This window comes from Saimiri boliviensis, chromosome X, assembly GCF_048565385.1.
Source record: "Saimiri boliviensis isolate mSaiBol1 chromosome X, mSaiBol1.pri, whole genome shotgun sequence".
Classification (NCBI taxonomy): domain Eukaryota; kingdom Metazoa; phylum Chordata; class Mammalia; order Primates; family Cebidae; genus Saimiri; species Saimiri boliviensis.
Genome location: NC_133470.1, coordinates 44670810 through 44691609, shown reverse-complemented (window position 1 = coordinate 44691609; position 20800 = coordinate 44670810). Strand labels below are relative to the sequence as shown.

The 20800-nt window shown below is 47.7% G+C and overlaps 1 protein-coding gene and 1 pseudogene across 1 annotated transcript; one reads left to right on the top strand and one right to left on the bottom strand.

Annotated features, from left to right (window-relative positions):
* The first annotated feature begins 1164 nt into the window (after positions 1 to 1164).
* Positions 1165 to 1255, top strand: LOC120366712 (small nucleolar RNA U13; annotated as a pseudogene).
* Positions 1256 to 1741: 486 nt separating this feature from the next.
* Positions 1742 to 19868, bottom strand: TBC1D25 (TBC1 domain family member 25). Its single transcript, XM_003939536.4, has 6 exons — positions 19625 to 19868; positions 18112 to 18221; positions 15263 to 15417; positions 3933 to 4060; positions 3608 to 3796; positions 1742 to 3337 (listed from the first exon to the last, which is right to left on the bottom strand). The coding sequence occupies exons 1-6, from the start codon at positions 19745 to 19747 to the stop codon at positions 1979 to 1981; spliced, it is 2064 nt and encodes a 687-aa protein (XP_003939585.1). The 5' UTR covers positions 19748 to 19868; the 3' UTR covers positions 1742 to 1978.
* Positions 19869 to 20800: the final 932 nt, after the last annotated feature.

The following is a 20800-nucleotide window of genomic DNA, read 5'->3' as shown; positions in this document are numbered from 1 at the left end:
CTAACCTACCCTATTCTCTATTTGCTGCCTCTGGCTGTCTCCACCACTCAAAACACACACCAGTTAAAGACAGCCTTCCATTTCCCCGTGGGGCTCTCATTGCTATGCTGCAGTTTCTGGAACCTATGTTTCCCTCTCTAGTTTCTCCAGAGTTGGTTTCAGGCAAAAGAATCAGTAGCTTTGCTGTCTGCCATCTCTGCAGAAACCATAAACCCCAAGTATCCTAGAATATTAGAGGTTTCTGCCCTTCAGGGTATCTGAGCCTCTTAATCACAGAAAGGACTCTTCTGTCCCTGAGAAGTCCCAAACTACTATCCACAGAACTGGCTTGTCTGGGATGCATTCTGTGATTCCATTAATCACAGAATGCATCCCAGAGGGTATCAGCTGTTTACTGACAAGAGACATTTCAGGACCTTGGAAAGCCAGACACTCCCATAGGTTGGGTGGTCCTTTGGGGAGTCTGAGCCCATATCCACAAAATGCACTCATTAGACCCCCAATGCTTGAGCTCCCTAAACACAGAATAGTCATGTCTTGCTCTTCAAATGACTGGGCTTTCATCTGAGGAACAGTCAACTTCCCCCCAACACTGGGGGTGACGGGAGCCTTTTAAGGGTCATCTTCAGCTTTCTATGGCATTCTTGGGGCAAACAGCAGAGGGGATGACTGCCCTGATGCCTCCTCATCTCTGGCAGCATTGCCTAGTGCAACAGCTTCTGGCCAGAACCCAGCCCGGTCTACAGCCATACCATCCTGAATATGCTGGATCTTGTCTGATCTCTGAAGCTAAGCAGGGTCAAGCCTGGTTGGCACTTGGGAGAAGCTGGCGTGGCTAGACCATGACCTGAGGACCCCAGTTATTTCACCCATCCTTTGTAGATGACCGCACCTGGCCCGTGAGAGAGTCCCACCCTCTAAGAATGTCAGTGGGAAAAAGGACCTTTTTTTTGATCATTATCCTCCAAATAACTAAGTGACTTCTATTAAGGCCTAAGCTTTATCAGTGCTTCATGTTTGTCCATATTAGTGAGATGGAGAAGGTAAGTAAGTGGTTTCTATTGCTGAAATAGTTAAGATAGGTACCATGAGCTGGAATCCCAGTTTAGGGCCCTAGGCATGGCTAGGCCACAGTCCTTCAAACTGGCTCCAAAGCAAGTGACAAATTCAACAATGTGATGACTGGGCTTCCACACTAACATGTGAGACGTGTCTTCCTCAAACCTTGTTAACACCCGCAGGTACCTGTCTGAAGTGGAAAACAAAAAGGAGGCTGAGGCCCCTGCCCAGGGCTGCCAGCATTGGCGCATAAACCTCACAGAGAGGTCCAGATCCTAGAAATGGTGACGTGTGGAATGCCAGCGGTGGCTGGTCTAACGTTTCTAAGTAGCCCATACTTCCCAATCTCAGTAATGAATCTTGCCCTTGTTTGAGCCAGAACTCTTATCTTTCATCCAGGGGGGCTGTCCTGAAAACATACTCACAGACATAATACAGACCCTTACAGGCAGATGGATGTACCAAAAAAACAGACTCAGGCCTTCCTCAAGCAGTGCCTGACTTGAGCTCACTTTCGGGAACTGATTCTCAGCATCCACTCTCCCCACCACAGCAGGGAAGCTGGAGCCTCCCTCCACCAAGTGAAGTTATTTCCCCTCCATCAGGTAAAGGGCCCCTGAGGACTCCATCTACAGCAAAACCCAGGGAGGGGGCAGAGAAACACACAGACCACACAGTGACCTTTATGTGTGCAAAGTATAGTTGTTAAAAACAAAACAACAGAAACAGAATAAAGAGGCCGTGGCCTCTCTGGGGCAGTGCCAAAGCAGAGCCCCACATACTTAGACCTGGGGAGGAAGGGCTCTATGCTCCAACAGGTCTAGGGCTGGCAGGCAGGGAGGTGGGGGTCTCATGTGTTGGCCCTCCTGGCAAAGAATGGAGATCTGGTGGGGCCAATGGAGGGCCAGAGAAAGCCTGATCAAGATGCGGCTGTGGCCTCAGCCCCCTCCTCTGAGTCCCACACCTCTGACTGCAGGTAATCAGCAAAGAGAGCCCTGGCCCGGCGCAGGACGCGCCCTAGGTGGTGTTTTCGCACGAGGCGGTCAAAGTGCATGGCCAGCTCGTTATAATCCAGCCCATTGCGCATGATGTGGTCGCGGTGTTCCAGCAGGATGGCCAGGCAGAGAAACAGCATGAATGGGTTTCCCCGGCCAAACTCCTGGGGTGGGGGCAGGCCCATTGGTGGTACAGGTGGCAGGAACTTTCCTGGGTCTTTCGGGGAGCCTACCTCTTGCATCACGGGGGATCCTACAGCCATATCACCAGTGGGAGAGGCCTCCTGGGTGGATGGTGGAGATGAGGAAGATGGGGAATCAGGGTGGGAAAAGGAGGAGAGCAGTGGATCTGGGGAGTTCAATAAAGGCTCGGAGAGGGACTTGGAGCTGATAAGGGCAGCTGGATGGGGCAGCTGGACCAGAGGGCCTCTCCTGGAGCCCACGTTATCCCTGAGTTGCTGGAGACCATCCAAGCTGGCTTGTCTCAGGAGACGCCCCCCACCACCAGGCCCCTGGCTGGCTGTGGCCAGGTGGTCAACAGCATCTTCAAAGGTACTACCTCCTCCACCGGCAGGCCTCAGCATGTGCCTCTGTCGCACGGGCCACCCCCTGTGGCCACCAAAACCAGTGTCTGCTTGGCTGGGGGGTCCAACCAGCTCTACCTCATGTTCAGGAGGATCAGGGGGCAGCGAACTCCAGGTGACCTCAAGCATGCGGAGGGCGTCGTCAAAGGCGAACTCACGCTTGAGCTCCAGTAGCAGCCAGCGGTAACAGAAGAAGAGGTCATCAGCGCCTGCCTCTTGCAGGTATTGGTAAAAGTCAGGGTCGGCGTGTCGCAGCAACAGCTTCAGGTGTGCAAACTTGGTAGCCATGGCACGGCCATCAGGGTGGAAGTTGGCAGCCAGACGCTTCATGATGCCACAAAAGCAGACGAAGGCATGGCCCTCATGGTCCATGACAGCGAGGATGGGTGAGGCAAGGTCACTCATGCCCTGGCAGTAGGACACCTGTGGGTGGGTAACGGCATAGGTGGTGAGTAGGTCGTGCAGCGCCCGTAGATGTGGGCCATCCTCAGGCCCTGCATAGTAGGGGTGGGCCCGGTCAGTGCGCAGCACATCCTTGAGGACTGTGCTGCGGATGAACTCCAGGTCCTCAGGGCTTGCTCGCTGGGCCCACTCGCTCTTGAGCTGCTCATACTCGCGGCTCTTGCGTTTCATGTAGTCCATCCGCTCTCGGCCTGTCAGTCCATCTGGATACACGTTTAACAGGTACCGCCACACCACCTGGCCAGCGGTGAAAGGAATAAGGCTGGAGTTCTCCAGATGAGCCACGCCCCAGTGTCTATCAGTCACCACCCACCCACCCTCCTTGGGCCTCTGTCTTCCTTCTGATAAGTCTGCTAGGCCTCTGACTGCTCACCCCTCCTGAAAGAAAGCTTCCTACCTTGGAATATCTCCACCCCCGCCAACAGCAGTGTGGCTGACTGCATGTGTCTCAGGAGCTGTTAATGAGTACAGCAGTGATGGACTCAACAGACGACTGAGGATGCTCACCTTTCGCAGCGAGGGCTCCACACCACCGTGATAGATCCGCAGGCGCAACTCCTCAGGTCGGGAGAGCTGGCCCTCGTGGTTCAGGTATGTGTGAAACTCAGCATCGCTTAAGGGTGGCTTGAAGGGCTTGACATCTTCCCCATACGACCAGCTCAGCACTTGTTGGACCTTAGACAAGGTACGGCCCACCTATGAGAAGGAGGGAGGGAGGCCACCATCAGCTGCGTGGACTAGGGGCAGATGCCAACCAGCATGCTCAGAACCAGGGTGCCAGGTAGGCCCTGCCCTCCAACCACAGCTGGGTCCCCAGAGTCCCTGAAAACACCTGAGTGAGGATGGACTGTGTAAAGGGCAGGGCAGCAGTCGTCAGTGATGACCGTTTCTCAGCCAGCAACACGTCAGAGCCAATGACATCCTTGGGGCTGATTATGTCCCAGTCTTCCAGCAATGGGCCTGGGCAGACAGAACAAAGTGCTATGAGAAAGGGGATGAGAACCCAGACCTCTGGGCCGGCTTCCTCTCCTTCTACTGAAGCCGGGCCACCAACGACCCCCAGTCCCTCTTCCTGTATCATCCAAATCATGTAAAAAACAAAATCAAGGCCGGGTGTGGTGGCTCACACCTGTAATCCTAGCACTCTGGGAGGCTGAGGTGGGCAGATCACCTGAGGTCAGGAGTTCAAGACCAGACTGACCAACACAGTGAAACCCTGTCTCTACTAAAAATACAAAAATTAGCTGGGTGTGATGGCACACGCCTGTAATCCCAGCTACTAGGAAGGTAGAGGCAGGAGAATCGCTTGAACCTGGGAGGCAGAGGTTGCAGTGAGCTGAGATTGCACCACTGCACTCTAACCTGGGTGACAAAGCTAGACTCCATCTAAAAAACAAACAAACAAACAAACCATGAAGAATTCGTTTGTAGTAGGTGTCTCAGGAAATGACTGGGCAGCCTTTAATATTTTAATGATATAAAGTAATAATTTATTGAGCAGTTACGACGTGCCAAGCACTAGGACAAGCACTCAACAATAATATAAGAAATAATACTAGCTAACACTCCATAGTGCTGTGTGTCAGGAACTGTTCTGAGATCTTTGGAAATAGTGACTCATGCAATAGTCACTTCAATCCTATTAGTGGAGCACTACTATTACTGTGACTCTCTATGAGGAAACAGACACAGTCGGGATAAGGCATTTGGCCAAGGCCCCTTAGCTAGTGAGTGAAAGAGGGGAAATTTGAAGTCCAGGCCCAAAGCTCAAGAGCTCCAACTCCTACTCTCATATTCCTGCCAGTCCTCCTCCCACAAACAGTGTACACTAATGTTACCATTCTCATTTTACAGACGATGACAAAAAGGTTTGGAGCAAATAGTAAGTGACAAAGATTCTATGGCCAGGAAATGGTAGGGCTGGGATCTGAACTTCATTCACCCTAGTCCACAGCCCAGACGTACTTCAGAAATAAAATATTTGTGCAACAGTGGAACAGGTATGCTGTGTATGTGGTTTTTTGTTTGTTTTTGTTTTTGTTTTTGTTTTTTTGAGACAGAGTCTCTCTCTGTAGCCCAGGCTGGAGTGCAGTGGCGCAATCTTGGCTCACTGTAACTTCTGCCTCCTTGGTTCAGGCAATTCTTTTGCCTCAGCCACCTGAGTAGCTGGGATTACAGGTGCCTGCCACCATGCCTGGCTAATTTTTTGTATTTTTAGTAGAGATGGGGTTTCACCATGTCAACCAGGCTGACCTCGAACTCCTGACCTCAGGTTATCCACCCGCCTCGGCCTCCCAAAGTGTTAGGATTACAGGCGTGAGCCACTGCGCCCGGACCAAGTGGCTAACTTTCAAACTCCATTCTGTGAAACCAATCAACTTCTATTTGTTTAAGCCACTGTCATTTGCAAGCAAATACCATCCTTAAGCAGCATTTCCATGGAGCCCAATTCTCCCACAGAGCTGAGCGGGGAAACAAGCCATAGGCCACATCTGGATGTCACTGCTTTTCCCTGGATACCTCATGGGGGCCACTGCAAACCTAAGGGGTCCAAAGAGAGGAGCCGAAGATCCACTCTAGACATAGCCTTCTCCTCTGCTCCTCATCTGAACAAACAGCATCTCTACCTGTTCAGTTGTTTAATAGACCAGAAACCTGAGAGACATCTTTGCCCCCTTCCCACTCTCTCTTTTTTTTTTTTTTTTTTTCAAGATGGGGTTTCACCATGTTGGTCAGGCTGGCCTTGAACTCCCGACCTCAGGTGATCTGCCCACCTCAGCCTCCAAAGTGCTTGGATTACAGGCATGAGCCACCGTACCCGGCCATCCCCTCCCACTCTCTTAACTCCCAGGTCCAAACCACTGCCAAGTCCTATGGCCTCTGCATGTAAAGCACTTTTCCATCCCACCTGTTCTCTCATTTCCATCTTCTCACCCTGTCTGAGCCACCATATCTCTCACCTGAAACTGCCTCCTAACCAGTCCCCACTTCCTCTGTATTCCTCTCCAATCTCTCCCAACAGCTGCCAGAATGGTCTTTCTAAAACATCAATCAGAGCATTAAAATACTCAACAGGTAAAATGAAGGTCACATTACAAAAAATCAGTAATGTCTAAAAGTCCAAACAGAAGAACCACTGCAAGGCACGGAGCTAAGCCTTGATGATTTGAGTGAGAAAGAAGAGAGACCTGGATGCCAAGTCCGGGAGACCTAGTATAGAAATAATAGGAAATGCAGGGGGAGAAAAGGGATCAGGTGGAGACGTTACAACTGAACAAGTATGAAGGAAAATTTCTCTGAGATGAAGGAATGGCTCGCCAAGTCTTAGATAGGATTAACTAACAAGCAACACACAATTAGCCCCGCCCCCATTCATACATTGGTGAAATGCTCAAATTCTTTTTTTTTTTTTTTTTTTTGAGATGGTCTTGCTCTGTGATCCGGCTGGAGCGCAATAGCATGATCTCGGCTCACTGCAACCTCCACCTCCTGGGTTCAAGCCATTCTCCTGCCTCAGCCTCCCGAGTAGCTGAGATTATAGGGGCGCGCCTCCATTCCTGGCTAATTTTTGTATTTTTAGTAGAGACAGGGTTTTACCACATTGGCCAGGCTTGTCTTAAACTCCTGAGCTCAAGTGATCTGCCTACCTCGGCCTCCCAAAGTGCTGGGATTGCAGGTGTGAACAATCGCCTCCAGCCCCAAATGTCCAAATTCTAAGAATAAAGAAAAATCTTAGCCTGGGCACAATTCCTGTAATCCCAGGAATTCTTTTTCTTTTTTGAGGTGGAGTCTTGCTCTGTCACCCAGGCTGCAGTGCAGTGGTGCAATCTCAGCTCACTGGAACCTCTGCTTCCCAGGTTCAACTGATTCTCCTGCCTCAGCCTCCTGAGTAGCTGGGACTACAGGTGTGTGCCACCACACCCAACTAATTTTTGTATTTTTAGTAGAGACGGGGTTTCACCATGTTGGCCAGGCTGGTCTTGAACTCCTGAGCTCAAGTGATCTGCCCACCTCAGCCTCCCAAAGTGCTGGGATTACAGGTGTAAGCCACCATGCCCAGCCTAATCCCAGTGCTTTAGGAGGCCGAAGCAGGTGGATTACTTGAGCCCAGGAGTTCAAAAGCAGCCTGGGCAACATGGTAAAACCCTGTCTCTACCCAAAAATATAAAAATTAGCCGGGCATGGTAATGCACTCCTGTAGTCCCAGCTACTCAGGAGGCTGAGGTGGGTGGTTGGACTGTTTGAACCTGGGAGGAAGGGGTTGCAGTGAACCGAGATCACGCTACTATACTCCAACCTGGGCAACAAAAGCCTGCCTCAAAAAAAGAAAGAAAAGTAAAGAAAAAGAAAAACTCGGGCCGGGCGCGGTGGCTCAAGCCTGTAATCCCAGCACTCTGGGAGGCCGAGGCGGGTGGATCACGAGGTCAAGAGATCGAGACCATCCTGGTCAACATGGTGAAACCCCGTCTCTACTAAAAATACAAAAAATTAGCTGGGCATGGTGGCGCGTGCCTGTGATCCCAGCTACTCGGGAGGCTGAGGCAGGAGAACTGCCTGAACCCAGGAGGCGGAGGTTGCGGTGAGCCGAGATCGCGCCATTGCACTCCAGCCTGGGTAACAAGAGCGAAACACTCCGTCTCAAAAAAAAAAAAAAAAGAAAAAGAAAAACTCTTGCAGCTTTCAGAGACAAAGAACAGCTGGAAAGGTCAGACAAGCAACAGACTTCTGCTCCATAACCCTGGAAGCAGTAAGACAGTGGCTCACAGCACCTGTGGAGCACTAAGAAGAAAGACCTGAGATCCAAGGGCCCTGCACCCAGCCAAGACAGTACAGATCTATTCAGCCAAAGAAAAACATTTTTGACCCTTAGAGTACATCCAACCCATGCACCCTTTTGGAGGAGAACAAAGAAGTTGTCTGAGCAAATGACTCCTGCATGACTAGAAGGGCTCAAGATAGGGAGAGACAAAGAGGAAGGTAAATGGTAGAGGGCCCTGGTTTTTAAATATTTATCGTTAAAATGACAAAGATAACATGATTGGGGGTTTGTAATATATGTTACATTAGGATTCCTGAAACATAAGTTACTTAGTGGGTTAGTAAGAAAATAGAATGATAACCTAGAATAAAAAAAAAAAAAATGGCTCAGCACGGTGGCTCACACCTATACTCTCAGCCCTTTGGAAGGCTGAGGGAGGTGGATCACTTGAAGTCAGGAGTTTGAGACCAGCCTGGCCAACATGGTGAAACCCTGTCTCTGAAAATATAGAAAATTAGCTGGGTGTGGTGGCATGCTTCTGTTATCCCAGCAACTCTGGAGGCTGAGGCAGAAGAATTGTTTGAACCTGGGGTGAGGAGGTTGCGGTGAGCCAAGATCATGCCACTGCACTCCAGCCTGGGCAACAGGGTAAGACTCCATCTCAAAAAAAAAAAAAAAAAAAAAAAAAAAGAAAGAAAGAAAGAAAGAAAGAAAGAAAAAAAAATTAAAGCTGTCTAAGCAAAACCTAGAAGTTAAGGGTTAGGGACCAGAAAATGATTAAGAATTAGAAGTGTTCCAAAGCTCCATTTTAAAGGCCAGAAAGGGTGGAAAAGATTAAAGGAGAAAAAGTGGCCTAAAGATTTCACTGTTGGGGTGAGGTGCAGTGGCTCACGCCTATAATCCCAGCACTTTGGGAGACTAAGGCTGGTGGATCACCTGAGGTCGGGAGTTCAAGACCAGCCTGGCCAACATGGTAAAACCTTGTCTCTCCTAAAAATGCAAAAATTAGATGTGCATGGTGGTGTGTGCCTGTAATCCCAGCTACTTGGGAGGCTGAGGCAGGAGAACTGCTTGAACCTGGGAGGCAGAGGCTGCAGTGAGCAGAGATCATGCCACCGCACTCCAGCCTGGGTGACAGAGCAAGACTATGTGTCAAAAAAATATATACATTTCACTGTCAATTGTCTTTAAAAGCATAAATTCTGCTATGAGGTTTTTATGAGAGGTATGAGAGATATACCTGAAACAAGGTGACACAAAAAGATTAAAAATTAAAGAATCCTAAAGGTATACCTGGCAAACACAAACAGAAAACAATAGTAGCCATGGGAATGTCAGAAAAAGCGCCACTCAAGGCCAAAAGCATTTCACATGAAAAGAGACATTTTACACTGATAACCCCCCCCCATCCCATTAATAAAACAGGCAAAGAAGCCAGGCATGGTGGTTCATGCCTATAATCCCAGCACTTTGGGAGGCTGAGGCAGGCGGATTGAGAGGCCAGGAGTTCGAGATCAGCCTGGCCAACATAGTAAAACCCCATCTCTACTAAAAATACAAAAAAAAAAATTAGCCAGGCATGGTGACAGGCTTCTGTAATCCTAGCTACTTGGGAGGCTGAGGTTGCAGTGAGCCGAGATGGCACCACCGCCCTCCAGCCCAACAGTGCAAGACTCCGTCTCAAAAACAAAAAAAACAAAACAAAACCAACCAAAAAACAACAACAACAACAACAACAACAACAAAAACAGGCAAAGAATGTCTACAAGCACAAACTCACCTAGTAGCAAAACCTGATCTGAACTGACAGGAAACTATATATAGTCTTTATATAACCCACATAGTGTGAAAATGCACACATTTCCCTGAAGAAACATCCAAGTGTTTCGTTATGGGCTGCTGGCCCAGCCCCTGCTTCTGGTATTACATAATATTTGTGATACACACAACATTTCCTTATCATAAAATTGTCAAACTTCCCAAATCCTAAACTAATATATAAACTCAGTGCAATGCCAGTCAGAAATTGAATGGGGGTCTTTCCTGGAATTGGATAAAATTACCTTAAGATTTCTATAGAAGAATTCACATTTAAGAATAGCTAAGAAAAAGAACAGTAGGAGGATGGCAAAAGCTTATTAAAATTGACCACAAAACCACTGTCATAAAAATAACATGGTGTTAGCATAGCAGTAGACAAATAGAGCCTGTTGGTAGAATGCAGCAGAAAACCCAGAAATAAATCCAAGCATGTATATGTGGGAACTGTATATATGAGAAACGTGGCATTTCGAATCGCTGCAGAAAAGGTGTTATTTAATAAATGATGCTGGCAGGCCAGGCACAGTGGCTCACGCCTGTAAATCCCAGAACTTTGGGTGGCTGAGGCGGGTGTATCATCTGAGGTCAGGAGTTCGAGATCAGCCTGACCAACATGGTGAAACACCATCTCTACTAAAAATACAAAAATTAGCCAGGCATGGTGGTGGGCACCTGTAATCCCAACTACTTGGGAGACTGAGGCAGGAGAATTGCTTGAACCTGGGAGGTAGAGGTTGCAGTGAGCCAAGATCACACAATGGCACTCCAGTCTGGGAAATGAGTGAAACTTTGTCTCATAAATAAATAAATAAATAAAGCTGGCATAATTGACTATCTGGATTTTTTTTAAAGCTAGGTCTATTTATCACAATGCTGACAGAGTAAGATTTTTTTTTTTTTTTTTTTTTTTTTTTTTGAGACGGAGTCTCACTCTGCTGCCCAGGCTGGAGTGCAGTGGCATGATCTCAGCTCACTGCAGGCTCTGTCTCCTGAGTTAACGCGATTCTCTGCCTCAGCCTCAAGAACAGCTGAGATTACAGGCGCGCACCACCATGCCTGGCTAATTTTTGTATTTTTAGTAGAGACGGGGTTTTACCATGTTGGCCAGGCTGGTCTCGAACTCCTGACCTCAAGGCATCCACCTGCCTTGACCTCCCAAAGTGCTGGGATTACAGGCGTGAGACACGATGCCTGGCCAGAGTAAAGATTTATACATAAAAAAGAAAACAATAAGCATAGTAGAAGAAAAGATAGGCTATTTGTATAAGCTTATAGATGGGGAAGATGTTCCAAAGTACAAGATGAAACTTGGCCAACATGGTGAAACCCTGTCTCTACAAAAAATACAAATATTAGCTGGGCGTGGTGGCATGCCCCTGTAGTCCTAGCTACTCAGGAGGCTGAGGTGGGATGATTGCTTGAGCCTGGGAAGCGGAGGCTGCAGTTAGCTGAGATCGGGCCACTGCATTCCAGCCAGGATGACAGAATGAGACCCTGTCTCAAAATAAATAAATAAATAAATAAATAAATAAATAAATAAATAACTATAATGATTTAAAAAGCATAGAATTAAAAAAAAAAAAAAAAAAGGCTGGGTATGGTGGCTCACACCTGTAATCCTAGTACTTTGGGAGGCCGAGGTAGGTGGATCACCTGAGGTCAGGAGTTCAAAACCAGCCTGGCCATCACGGTGAAACTCCATCTTTATATATATATAAAAAGAGCATAGAATTGGCTCATAATTTTAAAAAAAAGATCAACATAAGAGAATCAGGAATTCAGAAACAGACCTATGTATGTGCACGAATTTGGTAAATAAGACAGAGGGCTTCTGAAAACAGTAGGAAAAGAACAAATTCATTAAAAACTGGAAAGCTGATCCTCTTTATTTATTTGTTTATTTATTTTGAGACAGAGTCTTGCTCTGTTACCCAGATTGGAATGCAGTGGCATGATCTCAGCTCACTGCAACCTCTGCCTACCAGGTTCAAGTGATTCTCCTGCCTCAGTCTCCCGAGTAGCTGGGACTATAGGTGCCCACCACCACGCCTGGCTAAGTTTTGTATTTTTAGCAGAGACAGGGTTTCACTGTGTTGGCCAGGTTGGTCTTGAACTCCTGACCTCAGGTGATCTGCCCACCTCAGCCTCCCAAAGTGCTGGGATTACAGGCATAAGCCACCGTGCCCAGCTGCTCATCCTCTTTAAAAAGATAACTTTTTGGCTGGGCACGGTGTCTTACGCCTGTAATCCCAGCACTTTGGGAGGCCGAGGCAGGCCTATCACAAGGTCAGGAGATTGAGACCATCCTGCCCAACATGGTGAAACCCCATCTCTCGTGAAATACAAAAAACGATTAGCTGGGCGCGGTGGCTCCTGCCTGTAATCCCAGCACTTTGGGAATCCAAGGTGAGCTGATCACGAGGTCAGGAGATTGAGACCATCCTGGCCAACATGGTGAAACCCTATCACTACTAAAATACAAAAAACAATTAACTGGGCATGGTGGTCCACACCTTGTAGTCCCAGCTACTCGGGAGGCTGAGGCAGGGGAATCGCTTGAACCCAGGAGGCGGAGGTTGCAGTGAGCTGAGATTGCGCCACTGAACTCCAGCCTGGGCGACAAAGTGAGACTTTGTCTCAAAAAAATCCAAAAAAACCAAAAAAATGTTTTGTTTGTTTTTGTTTTGAGACAGAGTCTCGCTCTGTCGCCCAGGCTGGAGTACAGTCTTGAGATCTGCAACCTCCGCTTCCTGGGTTCAAGCAATTCTCCTGCCTCAGCCTTCCAAGTAGCGAAGTTCACAGGCGCCCGCCACCACGCCCAGCTAATTTTTTGTATTTTTAGTAGAGGCAGGGTTTTGCCATGTTGGCCAGACTGGTCTCAAACTCCTGACCTCAGGTGACCTGCCTGCCTCGGCCTCCCAAACTGCTGGGATTACAGGCATGAACCACTGTGTCTGGCCTAAAAAGATAACCTTTTGAAGATGTATTCCTGCCAGACTCCTGGGTGTCTGTCTGTCTCTCCGCTTTATTGGCATTAGTCCCAGTTCTCATGAACTTGGGATTTTCTCCACGTTTATCAGCCACGCAGATTTGATTTTTTTTATTGAAATAGTGTTACTGTGTCTCTTTTACAGGTGAGGAAAACAAGGCCCAGGTAATTAGTTAAGTGACTGATATAAGCAGTTGGCTACTCAGTGGCAGAGGTTCCCATGTGTCTGACTACCTATCTTTTCCTGTTTGGCTTCCTGCCCATCTCTGTCACTATCTTTCCCTCTGACTCTTGTTTCTCTCTCTCATCTGTCTCTTTTTTTGCAAAGCTGCCAATTTTAACCAGTCCAAAATGTTGTAGAGTTAAATGGTTAAGAATGAGCCAGTTCAGCCACTGCCTGGGTTCAAATCCTGCTCTTCCACTTACTGTCTGTGTGACTGGGACAAGTCCTGTCACCTCTCTGAGCCTCAGTTTCCTCATCTATAATATGGGGAAAATTATCGTCCCTACACTATAGGATTAGTTTCACAATTCGATGAAAAAATATTATGTGCACAGAATGGCCCTAAGTGTTCAATACACATTAGCTATTTGTATGTCATTGTGACATCAATAAAGTGCCCCAATCATCCCAAATGGGCAGGTGAGCTCCTTGAGGCTGAGAATCACATCTTCCACTCCACAACTATTTAAAACAATTTCAAGACCGGGTACGGTGGCTCATGCCTGTAATCCCAGCACTTTGGGAGGCCAAGGTGGGTGGATCACGAGGTCAGGAGTTCGAGACCAGCCAGGCCAACATAGTGAAACCCCATCTCTACTAAAAATACAAAAATTAGCCGGGTACAGTAGCAGGCACCTGTCACCCCAGCTACTTGGGAGGCTGAGGCAGGAGAAGTGCTTGAACCTGGAAGGCAGAGGTTGCAGTGAGCTGAGATTGTGCCACTGCACTCTAGCCTGGGCGATAGAGCAAGACTCCATCTCAAAAAAAAGTCATACCCTATAATAAAGTTAAAAGAAAACACTGAACATCCATACATACTTCATCTAGATCCCCTATTAACATTTTTTGGGGCCACGTTTGCTTTATTTCTCTCTGTATATAAGCATATTATTTTTGCCAAGTTATTTGCAGACACCGTGACATTTTACCCCTTCATACTTAACTGTGCTTTTCCCAAGAACAAGGACATTTTCCTTCAGTAGCTATGATACCAGTACCACACTGCTATGGTTTGAATGTGTCCCCCCAAATTCATGTGTTACAATTTAATTACCAATGTGATCATATTAAGAGGTGAGGCTTTTAAGAGGTGATTAAGTCATGAGGGTAGAGCTCTCATGGATGGGATTAGGGCTCTTTTTTGTTTTTGAGATGAAGTCTCGCTCTGTCACCCAAGCTGGAGTACAGTGGCACGATCTTGGCTCACTGCAAGCTCCACCTTCCAGGTTCAAGTGTTCCAGGTTCAAGTGATTCTCGTGCCTCAGCCTCCTGAGTAGCTGGGATTACAGGTGTGCACCACTACACCTGGCTGATATATATATATATATATATATATATATATATATATATATTTTTTTTTTTTTTTTTTTTATCAGAGACAGGGTTTCACCATGTTGGTCAGGATGGTCTCAAACTCCTGACTTCAGGTGATCTACCCACGTCAGCCTCCCAAAGTGCTGGGATTACAGGTGTGAGCTACCACATCTGGTGGATTAGGGCTCTTAAAAGGGGTTGAGGGTGTGTGTTCACTCTCTTCTGCTCTTCTTTCATGTGAGGACACAGCAAGAAAGCTCTCAGCAGACACACAACCTGCCAGCACCTTGATCTTGGACTTCCCAGTCTTCTGAACTGTAAGAAATTAACTTCTCTTCTTCACAAATTCCTCAGTCTGTGGTAGTCTGTTATAGTAGCACAAAATGACTACGACACACACCCAGGAAATTTAATACTGACACAATACAATTATCTAATGTATGGTCTGTAATCAAATGTTGAGACCATGTCTTAATTTATCTGTGTGCTCGAAGGGACCAGAATAGGCAAGAGTGGAGGAACAAAGATGAGAAGAGAAAAAGTGGCTGAGAGTCAAGGGACAAATGAATGAGTGAGCAAGAACACAAACAAATGAATATGGGTGCAGAATGAGTGAATGAATAAACACACCTAGCATTATTATAACATGCATTGTTACATTTAGGTATTATAACTGAAATACATGATGCTAAAGCTATACTGTTATATATTATAAATTTGTATTATATATAATTAAAACATACATTACTAGGTTATATGTTATAATAGTATAATACAATATAATTATCATTATTAGAGCTAACACTTTCTGAGCCTTCATTATGCAGTCATGCACTGTTCCAGGCATTTTATATGAATTTCCCCACATAATCCTCACAATGGTTTTAAGATACAACTTTCTCTTTACAAGTGAAGAAACTGAGGCATAGTGGCTGAGCCAGGATCTATACCTAGGATAACTTGCTGCCCATCCCACTGTGAGAGAGTGTATTGTGAGGGATGGCATCACCCTATGGGGAACCCAGAGCAGTGCTCCTGGGGGCACTGGGTACTTACTGTCCTCCGATGGCCGAATATCTACGCGCAATTGCAGGTAAGGTTTGGAGGCAGTAGCAAAGGCTGTGCTGAGGTCCCAGTCAGATAGGAGTGAGAGGTAAGCTTCCTGTCCTAGCCGGTCCCGGCCCAGGTAGCTGATGCCAAAGTTCTTCTTCCTGGACAGAGGATACGAGGGCACTCTCAGGGCCACTGGTGCCCTGGAGGCCTTAGGGACAGTTTCCAAAACAAGGAAGGTAATATAGATGCTGTTGAAAAGAACTTCCTACTATGTGCAAGGGACTGTGCCAAGGATTATGGCAGCCTGAGGTGAAGTCATTTATACCCACTTTGTTACACACAAACACACATTGGAGGTCACACTGGAAACTGGTAAATGTTGGCCAGGTGCAGTGGCTCATGCCTATAATCTCTGCACTTTGGGAGGCCAAGGTGGGCGGATCACCTGAAGTTAGGAGTTTGAGACCAGCCTGGCCAACATGGTGAAACCTATCTGCACTAAAAATACAAAAAAATTAGCCGGGTGTGGTAGTGCAAGTGTATTCCCAGCTACTCAGGAGGCTGAGGCAGGAGAATCACTTGAACCCGGGAGGTGGAGGTTGCAGTGAGCCAATGGCACTGCAACCTGGGTGACAGAGCAAGACTGTCCCATGGCACTCCAGCCTGGGTGACAGAGCAAGACTTCATCTCAAAAAAAAAAAAAAAAAAAAAAAGTTGGTCCCCTATGGGGACAGTAACAGGGTAGATAGGGGAGAGAAGTAGGAAGAAAGCAACCTTCTTACTACATACAAAAATAAAGCAATCTTTGTTATTTTTCACAACAAAAATGTTTATGTAAGAAAGTAAAAAAAAAAAGTCAAATAACAAGAATTTATTCTTCAGCTATACTTGTGCAACTATGCAAAGAAGTTTGTTGCGTGATACTCACCATAACCATAGAAGCATCCTAAATACCCAACAATTTTGTACAGTTTGAATTTCTCACCATGGGTAGGTATTCCTCCAGAACCACGACCACAACAAAATGACCATCACATCGAACCCCAAGAGACACCACTTTCCAGCTATCAGGTTGGCAAATTTTGCAGTTTTACAGTAGCTAGTATTTGTAAGGGTGTGAGAGAGACAGGCATTTTATGTGCCACTGGTGAGATCATAAATTGGTAAAACCTGTCTGGAGAGCATTTTGGAAACACCCATTAAAACTTATATATATACATACATAGGTATGTATATATATACATACCTATGATAAAGTTTAATTGATAAATTAGGCACAGTAAGAGATAACAATAATAGAACAATTATGACAATACAAATGCTTTTTGACTTATGACAGTTATATACCAATAAACGCATCATAAGTTGGAAATACTGTAACTTGACAATGCATTTGGCTGGGCGAAGTGGCTCATCTGTAATCCCAGCACTTTGGGAGGCTGAGGTGGGCAGATCACTTGAGCTCAGGACTTTGAGACTGCCATGGGCAATGTGGTGAAACCCCATCTCTACTAAAGATACAAAAAATTGGCCGGGCACAGAGGCTCACGCCTGTAATTCCAACATTTTGGGAGGCCAAGGTGGGTAGATCACTTGAGGTTAGGAGTTTTGAGACCAGCCTGACCAACATGGTGAAAATTAGCTGCGTGTGGTGGTACACACCTGTAATCCCAGCTACTCAGGAGGCTGAGGCATGAGAATCACTTGAACCCAGGAGGCAGAGGCTTCAGTGAGCCAAGATCAGGCCACTGTACTCCAGCCTGGGTAACAGAGTGAGATTCTATCTCAAAAAAAAAAAAAAAAAAAAGAGAAGTTCAAAAAATTATCTGGGGCTGGCTGTGGTGCCTCACACCTATAATCCTAGCACTTTGGGAGGCTAAGGTGGACAGATAACTTGAGGTCAGGGGTTCGAGACTAGCCTGGCCAATATGGTGAAACCCTGTCTCTACTAAAAATACAAAAAATTAACTGGGTGTGGTGGTAGGTGCCTGTAATCCCAGCTACTCAGGAGGCTGAGGCAGGACAATCACTTGAACTCAGGAAGCAGAGGTTGCAGTGAGCCGAGATCACGCCATCGCACTGCAGCCTGGGGGACAAGAGCAAAACTCCGTCTCAAAAAAAAAAATTAGCTGGGCGTAGTGGTGCATGCCTGTAGTCCCAGCTACTTGGGAGGCTGCGGCAGGAGAATCACTGGAACCCAGGAGGTGGAGGCTGCAGTAAGCCGAGATCATGTCACTGCACTCCAGCCTGGGTGACAGCGAGACTCCATCTCAAAAAAAAGAAAATGCATTTAACATATCTAACCTACCAAACATCAGAAGTTAGCCTCGCCTACGTTAAACGTGCTCAGAACACTTACATCGGCCTACAGTTGGGCAAAATCATCTAACACACAAAGCCTGCTTTATAATAGTGTTGAATATGTCTTGTACTTTATTGAACACTACTGAAAGTGAAAAGCAGAATGGCTGGGCGCTCACAGTACAGTTTCTACCAGATGCATATCACTTTTGCACCATTGTAAAGTTGAAAAATCCTAAGTCCAGTTATTGTAAATTGTGGACGGTCAGTAAACTGTAATAAAAGTAATGTGAATGTGGTCTCTCTCTCTCTCAAAATATCTTATTGTATGTAATATTTGCAGACTGAGGTTGACCATGGGTAACTGAAACTGCAGAAAGCAAAACCACAGATAAAAGGAGACTACTGTACTCCAAGACATGCATACGTGGCTGTTCACTGTGGGATTATTTGTAATAGCAAAATAAACAAAAACGCTACCAAACAAAGGCCACACAACCACTGTAGAGGTGGGTGGCCTACTGGCCAGTCCCCAGCATCTTCCCACTCACCCACTCAAATCAAAGGCTCGGATGAGGATGTGCTGCAACACGTCCAGTGAGGTGATCTGGGGATCTACAGCAAAAGAGCGGAACTCCGGCGCCAAGAAGCTCTCACATTTCTAGGGAGAGAAGACACAGGGTAGGCCACTAGGAGCCTCATCACCAAGCTGAAGAGTGAGGTGCAGAGTGGTAGAAGGTAAAGTCAGAGAGGTGCCAGGGGCCAGATCAAGGCAGGTGTTCTGGACCACAGTGTCCACTGAGGAGGAGTCTACTGCAAGGGTTCAGGCCCCCAATCCCTCTTCTATATCCCTTCAACTATGGTTGCCAGAATCACCATGTCCAGTCTGGCTGCTGTTAAACCAGTCCTCTATGATGCTGCAACCAATCTAGCACATCTACCTACAATGCTCCCCTGCTTAAATCTCTTCAATGGCAACCCTAGGGTCCCAGCAGGTGGGCCTACAGGGCCCCAGCCAGCCTCTCATCAGTTTTTTTTGAACTTTACACTCTGGTAGTTCCAAGCTGTTAGAAGTTACCCTGAACCCATCCTGACTCCAGGCCAATGACTATGCTGATCCCCCTATCTGGAACATCCCTCCCACTTTCTTCACGTGGTTCACTCCCAGCTCAGGCGTCATCTTTTTTCTGAATGTCAAACTTCTACCTTAGAGCTCTATTACACTGAAGTGATGTGTGGGCCCTCTTCTCATCACTGCCAGTGCCACTGGTTGGTTGGAGCCACCATCGTTTGCTGGAACTATTGCAACAGGGTTCTTCTTCAACATCGCACCAAAGGCCTTTGGTGATCTGCCTCTGTCTTAGCTCTCTTATTCACCTCCTACCACTCTTCCCCTCCTTCTTTCCACTCCAGCTATCAGGAACCTACGGAAACATGCCAAGCTCATTCCCATCCCCTAGCCTTTGCCCTTGCTATTCTCTCTGCCTAGAATACTCTTCCCCTCTAATATGCACATGGCTGACTACTTTTATTCAGGTCTCTGCTCCTTCAATACTCTGGGGATTTTCCTGTACAACCTTGGCTAAAGTGACTCCCTAGTTCATAACCTTTTTAATTATTTCAGTGTTCGAAGCATCTCATTTCTTTGTCTCCTCCCACTAGCCCATCAGCTCATCAAAGTGGGGACTTGCTCATAAGTGCACTCTCAACACTTAACGGGTTGACTGACTCCACAGCAAGCATCTTCTCATACCTCAGAACCCCACCCTCAACTACTGCAGCCCCTCCTCCCGCCCCATAGCCCCTCCCCTCTGCCCATAAGCTCCACCCATTCTTCCCATAGACCCCAGTCTCTCCATTTTCAGTCCCACGCCCCAAGGTACATCACTAAGGTTCCCAGGCTCTCAGGCCCTCCCTCCCCCTCGCCACCATCACTTAGCCCTCAAGCTTCGCCACTCAGGTTTTGTCCCAAATCTCAGGTCCCGCCCTCCATCCTACGACAGCCATCGCCTCCCCATCCCCTGGGATGCCCCAGCTGCTGGGCCGACTCTCCGCCAGCCTCACCTTGACTCGGACCCGCACCACCTCTCGCTCCTCCTCCTCAGCGGCCGCCGCCGCCTGAGCTCCCACGCCGGGCGGGGGCGCTCCGGAGCCAGACAAGTCCGAGGCCCCGGAGGCTGCCGCCATCCCGTTGCCGCCCGTCTCAGGGTGACGGCAGACAGTTGGCCCCCAACCCGGCGCGCACTCTACTGTACTGACGCCCTCCGCCCCACCTCGCGCCAGGGCGCAGGCGCAGAGGGCACGGCGCGACCCTCCCTCCCACCGCCCCGCCCATCCAGCCCTGCCTTGAGGTCGCCTCTGCGCCTGCGCCTAGTGTGCTGTTGCCAGGAGTCCCGCCCCACAAAAGCAGGGCGTTTTGCTTTATTTCAGCTAGCGAGCAAACGCCTACTGAGGCCCCGCCTCCCCCAGGCTCATGGTTTGGTTGTCTTGACAGTCTACTTCCGTATTCACAGAGGTGTTAAACTGACACCTCGTTCGCTGAGAGAAATGGGCGGGGAAAGGAAGCTGCTGCGTGATGACGTCAGACCCCACACCCCGCCTCACGTTGCCTCGTGTCTCTGCTGACAGATGATGTCATATATTTCAAATGCCGTTGGCCCTTGCTTTAAATGAATCTACTGAACGGAAAAAAAATCCTTTTTTTTTGAGGCAAGGTCTCGCTTTGTCACCCAAGCTGGAGTGCAAAGGCGCGATCACAGCTCACTGTAGCTTCGAAGTGAGCTATGACCAAGCGATCCTCCGACTTCAGCCTCCCCAGTAGCTGGGACTACAGGTGCGCGCCACCACACCCAGCCAATTTGTGTATTTCTTGCAGAGACCGGATTTAGCCGTGTTGCCCAGGCTGGTCTCGAACTCCTGACCTCAAGTGATCTGCCTGTCTTGGCCTCCCAAAGTGTTGGGATTACAGGTGTTGAGCACCGCCCCTGATCAAAGTGTATTAAAAAATACACTAGGCAGGGCGCAGAGGCTCATGCCTTATAATCTCAGCACTTTGGGAGGCCGAGACGAGCGGATCGCTTGAGCTCAGGAGTTCTAGACCAGCCTGGGCAACACAGCAAGACCCTGTCTCTAACAAAAAAATTAAACAATTGCTAATTGGATGTGATGGCGCACACCTGCAATCCCAGCTACTCCGGAGGCTGAAGTGGCAGGATAGCTGAGCTTAGGAAGTCAAGGCTG